General features: G+C 34.9%; 1 protein-coding gene across 3 annotated transcripts in view; it reads right to left on the bottom strand.

Annotated features, from left to right (window-relative positions):
* Positions 1-14,458, bottom strand: part of LOC136043706 (roundabout homolog 1-like) — a 156,630-nt gene that overhangs the window by 86,345 nt on the left and 55,827 nt on the right. For all 3 annotated transcript variants that reach the window (XM_065728595.1, XM_065728594.1, XM_065728596.1), the window contains exons 2-3: positions 11,214-11,396; positions 8,050-8,123 (exon numbers count right to left, since the gene is read on the bottom strand). In XM_065728595.1, coding sequence (XP_065584667.1) covers positions 8,050-8,123; positions 11,214-11,310 — 171 coding nt within the window. In that variant the 5' untranslated portion in view covers positions 11,311-11,396. The remainder of the gene's footprint in view (positions 1-8,049; positions 8,124-11,213; positions 11,397-14,458) is intronic.

The raw sequence follows: 14,458 nt of genomic DNA, 5'->3' as shown, positions 1-14,458 counted from the left end.
TCCTTTTCAGTAAAACTTTAAAAAGACATATCAGACCTCTCTTTACCTTTTGGCAGCTATGTCATGAGCCCTTTGGACCATGGTCCAAGCTCTTTGAGTCATGCTCCTTCACACAGCTTTGGACGAACTCGGACAAGTTCACTAAAACCTAAATAGTTTTCACTTAGCTCTGCAATTGAAACAGACAAACGGTGCTCTAGTATCCGACTGAGAGAGACCAACATTTATAATAAGATCATTTGAAACAGATGTAAGTGCATTTTCTTAGTAAGAGACTAAGACGTATATCCAGCCACGTGACAAAGGAATCAGCTTTAATAAAGAAAAGTTGGTGAAAGCAAGAGAATTTGCGGATATACGTCTGTTCAACTTCTAAACCATTTAACTTAGACAAACATAGATGGCACCAATATAATTAAAATTTTAATTACTGGCTGTATTGTTTCTCTCGTTTCATGATTGCCGCACTCGGTGCAACAAAGTAAAGAGTAGACCATGTCTCATAGTAACTAAAAGTCTAAAGATGTGTAAAAAAACTACCTAATGGAAAAAAAGCACCATTGGCAGCCTATTCAGGAATTGCCCCAATCATCTTTGCTAATCTTAAAAGTATATTAGTTGTTTAAAAGCAAATTTAAATAAATTTTAAAGCACTATTGTTTCAGAATTAAAACAAACACAGGGAAATAATACGGGTCAGTTGCTTTGAAACGGTTTTTGAAAAATATGTTGTTTTTGTTTAGTTGACGTTTGATCACATCGAACCCTCATATACGTGTGATCCTAGTTTAAAACTTGGGCTAATGAAGTCAGGTCAATTTGAAAAGCACACAAATAAAATTTTGGCACAGGCCACGTCAACACCTAAGATATTTTGGGACAGTACTAGGACGTTATAGAGAGTGTTCCTGCTTAAATCACTGGCAATAGTATGTGCGTAACATCTCTATTGTTATATTATTGCTTAAAATATCTGTGAAAAGAAATATGCTGAGATTCGAATAAGGCTAAAATGCCAAAAAATAAAATAAATAAATACATCAATACAGTAAAAATAGAAGTTAATAGATTTACTATAATTAAAACATCTATGAAAGGAAATGTAAATATGAGATAAAAAGGAAATATGAGAGAAAAGAAAATATGAGACAATGAATATAAAAGTTAATACATTATAGCTCAAAAAAAAGAAAAAATTAGGGTATGTTATGCAGATTACAACGCTTTATTTACTTAGTCAACAACAACATAGTCTTTCTTTGGACCCACTTAGGGGACTTAGCCTGGCCTAAGGCTGCTATCGTTGAAAATACACCAAAATACTTTAGAATTTGGCTTCTAAACACATTTCTTTGTACTTCATATTTGTCTATGCCTAACGTATATGCCTAACATCAGCATACTGGTCACAAATATCACCATAAGGGCTAGCTAACTCATTTATGTCAAACTGAGTGGGTTTTGGTATGACCTGTCCTCAATCTAAAAACAGTAACAGCAAAAGATCTTATATAACGTACAAGTTCACCAGATGTTACCTTATAGTCAATAAGGTTCTAATATTGGATTTATGCAATTCCTAATAAAATTACTGGTCTCTCTATCACAAAACACCTTATAAATACATGCAAAATATTCATTTTTGAGTGGGCTTTACACTTATATTCTGACCATTTAAAACATCCCACTTTGCCATTGTATCAGCAGAGTCAATTCCAGCAAATCCCACATGTGCTGGGACCAAGACCAGAAGTATATTATTTCCCACAAGCTCTAATGAACTAACTATATGGTGGATATTAAGAACTAATTTGTGACTAGGTTTATTCTCATTCATCAGATACTTAAGGGCTGATGCTGAGTCAGAACATAACATCCAACTCTGGGCATATCCATATGACTTATTAAATTCCAATGTCTTATATATAGCAATCATCCCAATAGAAAGAAAAGACAGGCTATCTGATAACTTAAAGCTACATGAGACTGACATACTGGGAACCACCACTGCATAGCCAGCACCCTTATCCAACTTGGAGCCATCAGTGAAAATTTATAATTGGTCTTTTATGTGGTCAGTTTGTCTTAACTAGTCATGTTTGAGAGTCAAGTTATTACCATCCCCACGATCAGGTACAGGAAAATACACATTATTCTTTATTGCACATAGCTTATTCAATATATTATCCTCAAAAACTATCTCATTAATGGGTACTATATTTGGGCACTCAGTTGAAAGCAAACTATTACACCTATAAAAAGCTGGAATATTCCTATCCTTGAAACTATCATCACTATTATAATTATTTATAATTTCCGTCTTGATTATATCCTCATTTAAAGTAGATTTTTTGTGAAATACTTCACAAGTAATCTGTCACATTGTAGCTTAAGCATGGTCACCCCCAATTCAATTATCATATCTGGAATAGGGATACTATTTAGGCAGCCAATGGATTGCCTAAGTATACTGTGGAACAGCGCATCCAACTTTTTTAGATTCTTCTGACTATCGTCACACTATATAAAGCTACCATAATCAAACTTACTAATAATAACAGCCTTTATAAATTTACTTAAAATACACTTAAAAGGAGCACCACTTTTTCCTAGGCACATTACATTTTTAAGATTTAATCTACTCCTAATATTACCTAACAAATACTCTATGTGTCTCAACCATGTCATTTTACTATGAAAAATTAGCCATGGGTAGCAGAAAGAGTCATCCAGCCTAATAGCCTGATTTACAACATTTACTTGTGGTATTTCAGTATTATTATTTTTTTGAGACTAGCATACAAACTGTTTTCTCAGGTAATAATGTCATATTATTCTCGCTGCACCGTTGTGGAACATTATTTAATGCTTTTTACAGATTGGACAAAATACAATATCTAGTGGGGAAAAAATTCATCCTTTTTTATTTTTCAATGAAAATACAAACATAAAGGCATTTTTAATGAAAATATCTCAAAAAGGTATCTTTCGAAAACCTACCAAGGGAGACAAAAAAAATGAGCTGATCCCCCCTACAGAATTCTCCACTGAAGAACCTCTAACACAATAAGGACAAAAGATCTAGCTTCAATTCTCTCTAACATTCATAAAACAGGAACAATTAATGGAGAGGCCTCAAACTGCCTAAAATTAAGTTGAGCTGATAAAAAGGGATTTATGTTAATATTATTGTACCGCATCTTCAACTATCAAACAGTTCGTGGTAACGAAGTGTAGTAAGGAGCGACCCGGCTCAATAGTAAACAAAACTAAAAAAAATGGAATTTTGATACTAATATATACATCAAAAGAATCCGATTTTTATGCTGATTTTAAATATATAAGTTTCATCAGATTTAGTTTTACTTATCAAAAGGTATGAGCCCGAGAAAATTTACCCTATTTTGAAGAATAGGAAGAAACACCCCCTAAAAGTCAGAGAATCTTTTCGAAAATCACACCCTCGTATTGAGCATATCAGAAAACCCTATTGTAAGAGTTTCAAGCTTTTATCTATCTTGTTTTTTTCCAGGGCTGATCGTATTGAGCAAGTGGTCCTATAATTTCAAGATAGGGCTCATTCTAGCGGAAATTCAAAGTTCTAGTGCTCTTTTGAAGTGATTGGAGTTACGCTAAAGTTTGATTCTTTGTCAGCACTATACTTTTAATAAATAATAAAAACAATTTGAGTGGAAAGACCAAGGCGTTGAAGAGGGGACAACCCTTTTCATATATGGAATAATTTCTATTCCTTTTAAGTTTTAATGTTGCTCCTTAATAGGAGTTAAAAAAACTTGTTTTTTTTTAATTTAATTCCTGAACGTTTTAGAATTAATAAATGTTTTAATTTTGGCTCACCGCACATGAATATTGAAAACCAATTTTTCATATTAATATATACAAGTTTTGCAAGTTTTCTTACATTTGATCGGACGATTTTGAAAAAAAGAGGTGGGGGAAGAGGGCTAGTTAGGAGTACTGTGGGAGATTAAGTCGTCCCCAAAGACATAGTTATTAGGTTTGTTGACTATGCTGAACAGATTGGCTATCTCAAAATTTTGATCCGGTGACTTTGGGAAAAAATGAGCGTGGGAGAGGGCCTAGGTGCCCTCCAATTTTTGGTTACTTAAAAATACAACTAGAACTTTTTTATTTTTTTTTACAAACGTTTTTATTAGTAATAAATATAAGCAACTTACGAACTAACTAACGTAACACATTTCTTTATTTGTATATTTTTATTACGTATGCGAGGGGGTTTGTCCCCTCATCAATGCCTGGCTCTTTACATTAAAGCTTTAATTTTACCCAATTCTTTAAAAATGATCCCCGAATCACAAAGACCGTAGAATAAATAGTTGAAATTACTAAAAATACTTTAGCTTAAAGAGCAAGGTATTTTGGAGGAGACGGACCCCGTTATATACATAATATTTTCTATTCGCTTTAAGTTTTAATGGTGTCCTTCCATCCATTTGAAAACACTTTTTTTTATTTATTTTCTCATTGTTTTTTTTTAATAATGCTAGAAAGTCCTGCATCCATTTCAAGGAAATTTCCCCCCTCATGATAAATTCTACCATAAAAGATCCTCCCACGTAACATCCTCCCTCCACCCATCCCCACCCTAAAGCAAAAAAGTTCCCCAGAAAACGACTGTACAATTTCCAATAACCATTACTCTATATAAATAATGGTGAGAGTATTTAACTTGCAGCCCCTCCCCCGGGGACTGTGAGGTATTAAGTGGTCTCCACAGACATAGTTTTTATGGTTTTTTTTTACTATGCTGAACAGAGTGGCTATCTCAAAATTTTGATCCAGTGACTTTGGGAAAAAATAAGCGTGGGAGGAGACCTAGGTGCCCTCTGAATTTTTGGGCACTCAAAAAGAGCACTAGAGCTTTTAATTTACGTTAGAATGAGCCCTCCTGTGACATTCTAAGACCACTGGGTCAATACGATCACCAAATAAGAGCCCTTCTAAATGTCCTTCTAAATGTCAAAATTTATTAAGATCCGATCACCCACTAGCAAGTTACAAATTCCGAACTTTTTTCTAATTTTTCCTCTCCCTTTAGCCCCCCAGATGGTCGATTCCAGGAAAACGACTTTATCAAGTCTGTTTGTGAAGGGTCCCTGACACGCCTACCTATTTTCATCGTCCTAGCACGTCCAGAAGCACCTGACTCGCCAAATCACTGAACCCCTGCCCCCAACTCCCCCAAAGAGAGCGAATCCAGTACGGTTCTGTCAATCACGTATCAAGGACATTTGCTTATTCTATCCACCAAGCTTCATGCCGATTCCTCCACTCCAAGTGTTTTCCAAGATTTCCCCCTCCAACTCCCCCCAATGTCAAAGATCTGGGCAGGATTTGAAATAAGAGCTCTGAGACATGAATTCCTTCTAAATATCAAATTTCATTAAGATCCGATCACCTATTCGTAAGATATCAATACCCCAATTTTCCCGCTTTCCAAGAATTCCAGTTTCCCCCTCCAACTCCCCCCAATGTCAAAGGATCTGGTTGGAATTAAAAATTATAGCTTTAAAGCACAAGATCCTTCTAAATATCAAATTTCATTTGATATTAAGATCTGGTCACCCTTTCGTAAGTTAAAAATACCTCAATTTTCAAAATTACCCCCCCCCCCCAACTCCACCAAAGAGAGCAGATCCAGTCTGGTTATGCCAGTCACCTATCTTAGACTGGTTTTTATTCTTCCCATCCAGTTTCATCCTGATCTCCCCGCTTTAAGTATTTTCAAAGATTTCCGGTCTCCCCAACAGCCCGCCCCCCAATTACGCTGGATGTAAAATAAGTGATCTGAGTTACGAGATCCTTCTAAATATGAAGTTCCATGAAGATCCGATCGCTCCTTCGTAAGTTAAAAATACGTCATTTTTTCTAATTTTTCAGAATTAACCTCCTCCCTCCCTAATAGAGCGGATCCGTTCCAATTATGTAAATCACGTATCTAAGACTTCTACTTATTTTTCCCACCAAGTTTCATCCCGATCCCTCCAATCTAAGCGTTTTCCATGATTTTAGGTTCCCCCACCCCAAACTCCCCCCAATGTCGCCAGATCCGGTGGAGATTTAAAATAACAGCTTTGAGACAAGATATCCTTCTAAATATCAAATTTCATTGAGATCCGATCACCCGTTCGTAAGTTAAAAATACCTCATTTTTCTACTTTTCCAGATATAACCCCCCCCCCCCTCCAAACTACCCCAAAGAGACCAGATCCGTTCCGGTTACGTCAGTCATGTATTTAGGACTTGTGCTTATTTTTCCCAACAAGTTTGATCCCAATCCCTCCACTCCAAGTGTTTTCCAAGTTTTAGGTCCCCCCTCCCAACTCCCCCTCCCCAATGTCACCAGATCCGGTCGGGATTTAAAATAAGAGCTCTGAGACACGATATTCTTCTAAATATCAAATTTCATTGACATCTGATCACCCGATTGTAAGTTAAAAATACCTAATTTTTTCTAATTTTTCAGATTTACCCCCCCCCCCCCCCCAACAGCCCCAATGAGAGCGGATCCGTTCTGGTTATGTCAATCATGTATCTAGTACTTTCGCTTATTCCTCCACCAAGTTTCATCCCAATCCCCCCACTCTAAGTATTTTCCAAGTTTTAGGTCCCCCCTCCCAACTCCCCCCAATGTCACCCGAGCCGGTCGGGATTTAAAATAAGAGCTCTGAGACACGATATTCTTCTAATTATCAAATTTCATTGAGATCCGATCACCCGTTCGCAAGTTAAAAATACCTCATTTTTTCTAATTTTTTAGAATTAGCCCCCCCCCCCAACTACCCCAATGAGAGCAGATCCGTTCTGGTTATGTCAATCATGTATCTAGGACTTGTGCTTATTCCTCCACCAAGTTTCATCCCGATCCCTCCACTCCAAGTATTTTCCAAGTTTTAGGTTTCCCCCTCCCAACTCTCCCCCCCCCCCCCAAATGTCACCAGATCCGGTCGGGATTTAAAGTAAGAGCTTTGAGAAGCGATATACTTCTACATATCAAATTTCATTGAGATCCGATCACCCGTTCGTAAGTTAGAAATACCGCATTTTTTCTAATTTTTCAGAATTAACCCCCCCCCCCCCCTAACTACCCCAAAGAGAGCGGATCCGTTCTGGTTATATCAATCATGTATCTAGGACTTGTGTTTATTTTGGCACTAAATTTCATCCCGATCCCTCCACTCTAAGTGTTTTCCAAGGTTTTAGGTTTCCCCCTCTCACCAGATCCGGTCGGGATTTAAAATAACAGCTCTGAGACGCGATATCCTTCCAAACATCAAATTTCATTCAGATCTGATCAACCGTTCGTAAGTTAAAAATACTTCAATATTTCTATTTTCCCGAATTAACGGGCCCCCCACTCCCTCCCCCAGATAGTCAAATCGGGAAAATGACTATTTCTAATTTAATATGGTCCGGTCCCTGATATGCTTGCCAAATTTCATCGTCCTAGCGTACCTGGAAGTGCCTAAAGTAGCAAAACCGGGACCGACAGACCGACAGAATTTGCGATTGCTATATGTCACTTGGTTAATACCAAGTGGCATAAAAAAAAAAAAAAAAAATAGATAAACACGGATCCGTGATCTATCTTCTGGCATAAAACACGAAATTCTACATTTTGTTTATAGCAGCTTGAAATTTCTCAATCAGGGTTGTCGGATACGCTGAATTTCAATCTAATTGTTTGATTTTTTAAGATTCTATGACTTTTAGGGGTTGTTTCCCCCTATTTTCTGAAAAAAGGCAAATCTTCTAAGGCTCTTAACTTTTGATGGCTAAAACTAAACTTGATGAAATAATATATTTAAAATCAGCATTAAAATCCAATTCTTTTGATGTGACTATTGGTATTAAAGTTCTGTGTTTTAGAGTCTCGATTACTATTGAGGTAGGTTGCTCCTTGCTACAGTTCGTTACTACAAACTGCTTGACAGTCTACTAAATAATCTAGGAGAACTAATCTTCTTGGTGGGAACATTATACTACTGTAATTAATCAAAGACTTACTTTTTGGGTGCCAAAAAACAAATTTTCAAGGGTTCCATTAAGTAGTTGTCGTCTCCAAAAGCGATCATCATTCACTAAAATAGAAGTAGAACTTGTATAGAATTAAATATTTTAACGCACATGTTTAAGAGCGTTCATGCACAGGCCAAGGTGCTTCATTTGCTGGAAGGGGCCGGTAATTTATTTCCCCTTCAACAAGCGAAACACTATTGAAGATACTTAAAATCAAGAGTTGTTGGCTGTCCTTCTAGGAAAAAGGGCTGCAAACAAAGATTAGGGTATATTATTGGAATTTAGATATTTTAGACGCGAAAAATTTTAGATAATTTAGACACGGCTAATGGTCAATTATAACTAACGAAGGCAAATCGTTTATAAATAGTCCAATTTATATTTAAACGTCCAATTATATAGTCCAATTTATATTTAAACGTCCAAATTATATAGTCCAATTTATTAATTATATAGTCCAATTAGTCCAGTTATATAGTCCATTTTTATATATTTTTTTATATATATTTATATATATTTATATATTTTTTAAATTATTTTATATAGTCTAATTAGATAATTTAGACACGGTTAATGGTCAATTATAACTGACGAAGGCAAATTGTTTATATATAGTCCACTTTATATTTAAACGTCCAATTATATAGTCCAATTATATATTTAAACGTCCAATTTATATAGTCCAATTTATATTTAAAACACTCAAGTTGTTTCACAGAGCATCAATTATGAACCATTATTGAATTCTTATGTCTGTTTTGTCCAATAAAGGGCTTCTTAAGTTCTCATTTTCTTAATGTAGATTTCTCTGGAATTCTTAGATTAAAAGGTTATTACTTGCTTTTACCAAGTCTGTTGGTGTGTTGAAACCAGATTTGTTAAAAATGTTTCATTGAATTTAGTTTCAGCGTCTACATTTTTAAAACATTTTTAAAACTACATTTTAATGAAATTCATTACTCGGATAATATCATTGATGTCTGCTTTTTGGCGGATAAAAATTCAGACCCGTGGGTTTGCAAAAAGACGTGAATCAGCCAATTAAAGCTTAAAATTGGTAGATTCGAAGGAAAATGACTCCATATGTCACCATCAGGTAACAGGAGTAACAACTTACATGAGATGGTCTTGTGACCCAAATATCACCTTGCCCCAAACGCATCCTAATATTTTTAGGTTTCGTGACATTTTCTCCTAATTATCAGTTAATTCGGCCATGTTTGGGACACACGGGAAACTATGAGGAAATTAAAAGAAATTAAAAGAAAAATGAGTTTAACTAGAAACACTCTGGGATTTTGAAGAATTTGCAATCAAATAAAAATCAGCTGACAACAAGTTCCACGAACAAAAATCACCACACAAAAAGTTCAACGAACGAATATCAGCAAACAACAAACTTCACGAACAAAATCCATTTCACGAGGATAAAAATCAATGTACAAATTCATGAAGAGAGATAACAACATGCAACAAGCTTCATGAACAAAAATCAGCACGCAACATGTTCCACGAACAAAAATCAGCACGCAACAAGCTCCATGAAAAGAAAAATCAGTTTCACGAAGATAAAAGGAAATGTAAAAAAAAAATTACAAGAAAGTAAAAGAAGAAGGAGTTTAAAAAGAAAAACCTTGCGATTTTAAAGAATCCGCTTTCAAAAGTAGAATGCCACCAGAAACAAAGTACTGTATTTAACTCAAAATTGTGAAAAATATGTATAGTTTGTTTTAATTATATATGGTCCTCTTACAGGCCCGTAGTTAGTCTTCGATAGGCAAATTTAAGGATGTTTGAACATTAGAATCACGAAAAACTAAATGTTTCATGGTTCTCTTTTTTCCTGGAAAAAGAAAGTCCAAGTGAAACCTAAATATAGTCTTCTTTTCCTTTGATGGGTCTCTTAGAGATTCACAATATCCAAAAAATGATCTATTTGTAAGGACAGACATTCAATTTGGTTAACTTTACAAGACAGCGGTAGTTCTCATAGAAATATCGGTACTTATCGATTTTATAATAGACACTATAAAATTTCGACACAAGAAACTGGTCAAGTAGCTTCTTTATACTATCGATCATTTGGATGGCAAAAATGAGATGGGATAGTAACCGGTTAGTTTGCATTGACTATTAGTAGAAAGTAGTGTCTCACCATGGATGTTCAAGTTAAGGTTTGGGATAAAAAATAATGCAGGAAGAATCTTACCGCAACAATGGGCGTTTATTGGAGTGTGCAAGGACACCGGGGAATTTTTTTTTAGTTGAGGTCCCCGATCAAGGAGCAGAAACTTTACTCCAACAAGTTAAGCTTCACCTAGAGCCAGGATCAAGAATCATTTCAGGTAATTGGAAGGGCCACAACACAACTGAGCTGGAACAGGCAGGTTTCACTCACTTGACAGTAACCCACAAAAATAATTTTGTCGACCCAGAAACCGTTCCCTCTACCCAAAAAGTAGAAGGAATGCGGGGTTCCGTGAAGTGGCGTAATAAACGGCACCGAGGTACTTCCCGCCATCATTTACAATTATACTTAGTAGAGTACATGCGGCAGGTGGCAGTAAAGGCAGAAGGAAGACCCCCTTTTAACGTGATTTTTAACGACATTTTTGAGTTCTGGGTACATAATTCTAAGTTTTTAATTTCACAATTTTCCTAATAAAGTATTATATTTTCATCAAATTTTGTTTTATTTCATTAGCATTATCAAAAGTTTGGGCTATACATTTGCACATAAGGAGGGAGGGGGGTAAACCATAGCATGTATTAAATACTGTGATGGTTAGTTTGCACGTTTAATGTATACTATGCTTTACTTCCACCCCCCCCTCTAATGTGCAAATATATAGCACAAATTTGATTCTAAACTATTATATATTCATCATATTTTGTTTCCTTTCATTAGCATTAATCGAACTTTACTTCCCGAGTGTCTATTATATAGCCGATAAGTACTGAAATATCTTATCATTATTAGTACATCTTGTTTACGAAATTCTTTAGTCTGTAATTTATGACATGACCAACAAGTCGGTTTTAGCTCGGTTTATTTTTTTACTTTGTTCCACAGGTGGTTTCAAACCTTTCTTCAGCACAACATGACGAAAGAGACTTTTCATTATGCAGCTTTAAAGAGCAAAAAAAGTTACCGTTAAAATTATCTTCGTCTTGGCAGTTCAAGGAAATATTTTCTCCCAAGTGCCCCTGAAAATAATGCTTATTATTGTCTAAAATACTGGAGTTCATGAAGTCCAACCAATAGTCAATGAAATACGGATGGACATTTTGAGAAACCTCTTCTTCTTTCAAATCTTCTGCTGGTTTTGCTGACACTAAAAAAAATATGTACTTGTTAATTAAACGAAGCCCACTCAAGAACTAAGCTTAGGTTAAATCTCAGAAACTGGTTTCATTGCCACAAAGAGAAGTCAAAAAGGTGATAGAATGCATCGGACTTGAATAATTTTGGCTATAAATATACAAATTAGGGGGGGGCAATGGAAATGGTCCAAATTCTCACCCCCTTAATGTGCAAATACATAGCGCAAATAATATTAAAGGTTACATGAAGGTTATGTTCATTAGGATTAACCTAACTTCATTTCTTGGGTCTGTTTTGTTTAATGAAAAATTTAATTAATTACCAAAATTACTTTAAATTACCAAAAACTAAAAATGTTAAATCAAAGAAAAACTTGACGTCAACGAAAAAAGCATAATCACCGTGCTGTTATTAATGACTGCTATTTATTATCTATATTAGGGTTTCGTATTTTACTTCTGACAAAAAAAATGCTTTTTCGAGAAATTAGTTATAAATATTTATGAAATTCTAGATAAGTTTAGCTAACACTTTAATTTAAATTGAAATTTGTTTCTAATAAAAAGAACTATTATTTCAGCAATGTATATTCGAAAAGCTTATTTTTGTAACTAATTTCCCATAGTACAACCTTTTTTCCTGTCCCCTTGAAGTTTCGAGCACTCCTCCTGCATTCCCTCTTCTGATTAAACAGCTCTACAGCCTGATCTGACAACTCAAATTTGTTGACAAGAAAACGAAATGTTAAAAACCTGTTAAGCATTTAGAAATCTAGAAATGTCAATCTCCAGGCCAAAAAAAGAAAATTAATTAAGCGATTCAATTAAAAACAAATGACAAGAGAGGAAAAGCCTGACAGAGTTCTTTGGCAAATGAAAAACCGATTTTTTAAACAAAGTTGAAAGAATTATAAAGCTTTTCTTATCTATAAGTGTTTCTGAAGAAGGTACTTGGGTCGGAATATACCAAGGATACAAAGCTATAATGGTCCAGAACTAATAAATTTGAGAGATGTCAAAAAATTAAGAGGGGGGAATTCGAAATTTTATAAGCAATAGGTTTAAAGGTCAAATATGAAAATTATATTATTTTTTTCCCGAGAAGCAGTTGGACAATTTTACCCCCAATAAACAAAACTTTGCATATTTCCATTTATTTCCCCAAAACTCCCTGTAGTTTGAAAAACAACTCTGAAGACTTGGAAATATGTATGTTTGTACAACTAAAAATTGTATCATGGTTACAGCAGTAGCTGCAACCTTGCAAAAGACGAACGTTAAATACGGTTAGAATACTTGGAACAACGACAATCAGAACAATTCAAAATTATAATCGAAGAACAAAGAAATACCTGGTTAGAAGATAAGCTCTATTGAGAATTAAAACAAGTCAAAGACCAAAGTGAAGAACAGAGAAATATGTGGTTGCAAGACATACGACAACAAGGAACAGAACGAACTACAAATGGAAGTGAAGAAAAAAGAAATATGCAATTAAACAATATGCTACAGCAAGAATAAAGAAATAAATGATTAGAAGATAAGCAGCATCAAGAATTACAAGCGACAATAAAAATTAGAATGTGTCAAAAATATTTTGGAAAATTGGAATCTCGGGATTTTTGACCTGCATAACGATCTACATGCATCACAAGTTTCAGGAAATTCGTTCAGAGCTTTAATTTTTATTCAAAGTTCATATTAGTGAAGTCGTATTTTCAGCGTATTTCAAGAGAATAAATACCACCATTTCAAATCCCAGGAGTGATCTTACGATTTTTTATCCGTGGCGCATGCAAGATCAAAAAGGGAACATATCTGAGTATAAAATACCATGCGTAATAAGTCTATTTACAAAAGGCGTTTCAAGCAGTTTAGTATAGCTTAGAGGACAAATGAATAACCTAGACCATTAAATGTTACAAACCAATCCAAGCAGCCAAGGTTAAAGTTATTGAAGAAAACTGTCTGAAGTACTGATAAAATAAAATAAAGAATAAAGAAATATATACATTTAAAATACTTGCACTAGCGACGATTACAACGAGTCAAAAACTGATGAGAAGAACAAAGAAATGCAGAAGAAAATGAAAATAAGTCAAGTATAAAAGTGAAGAAATATAGAATTATGCGATTACAAGACATGCAACAACGAAGAGCAGAACCAAGAGCATAAAAATGAAAGCAAAGAGCAAAGGAACATGCACTTAAAAGATATGCCACAGCGAGAACAAAGAAATATCCGGTTAGAAGATACACAGCAGCGAGAATTGCAAGTGACACCGAGAATAAGAACGTGTAAAAAGGAAGGGCTCCTTAATTTTTCCGAGGAAATAGGAGCAAACAAAGCTGATTTATTTGGAGGTTACTACTATACTATATATTATATTTATATTCATTTATATACAGCAAAATCTTAAATAGATATCATAAATTTTTCGTTCAATTGGAAACAATAAGTGTTAAAAAACTAACATGTAACTTAATTTCCATTGTCAAAACTCCTGTACTGAGCCCTTTCAGGCATTGGCCTGGGTATACACGCCTATTTTCTCTTTGAACTGATTCGGTCAAACAGTTCGTGGTAAAAAATCGATAGTAAGGAGCGATTCAGCCTGGTAGTAACCAGAATTCTAAAGAACGGAATTTCGATAACATTAGATACGTCAAAAGAATTGGTTTCTTATGCTGATTAATATAGATTTTTTTTTTTTAACAAAATTGGTTCTTCAAACAAATATAAACAACCATATTAAAAAAAAATAGTAAAAATAAAATTAAATTATCAACCAAGCGTAAAGCTACCATAAATCACCATCAATAATAAATGAAACCAAAAACAATGTGAAACTGCAATAAATGACCGAGTCAAACTCAAAACAATCAGGAATTAACATGAGTAGGGCTGACAATCCCCATGGGACTAATAGTCCAAGTGGCCAGTACCCCCCAGATGGGACTATACTGCAAGCAGCCAGTACATTTAGAATTACCAACCCCACGTACCCGGTTGGCCAAGCATCTGGCATATCGTATTTATGCTTTTTATGGATGAAACATTTCCATGAATACA

Source organism: Artemia franciscana, unplaced genomic scaffold (assembly GCF_032884065.1).
Source record: "Artemia franciscana unplaced genomic scaffold, ASM3288406v1 Scaffold_855, whole genome shotgun sequence".
Lineage (NCBI taxonomy): Eukaryota > Metazoa > Arthropoda > Branchiopoda > Anostraca > Artemiidae > Artemia > Artemia franciscana.
This window is presented reverse-complemented; position numbering and strand designations above follow the sequence as displayed.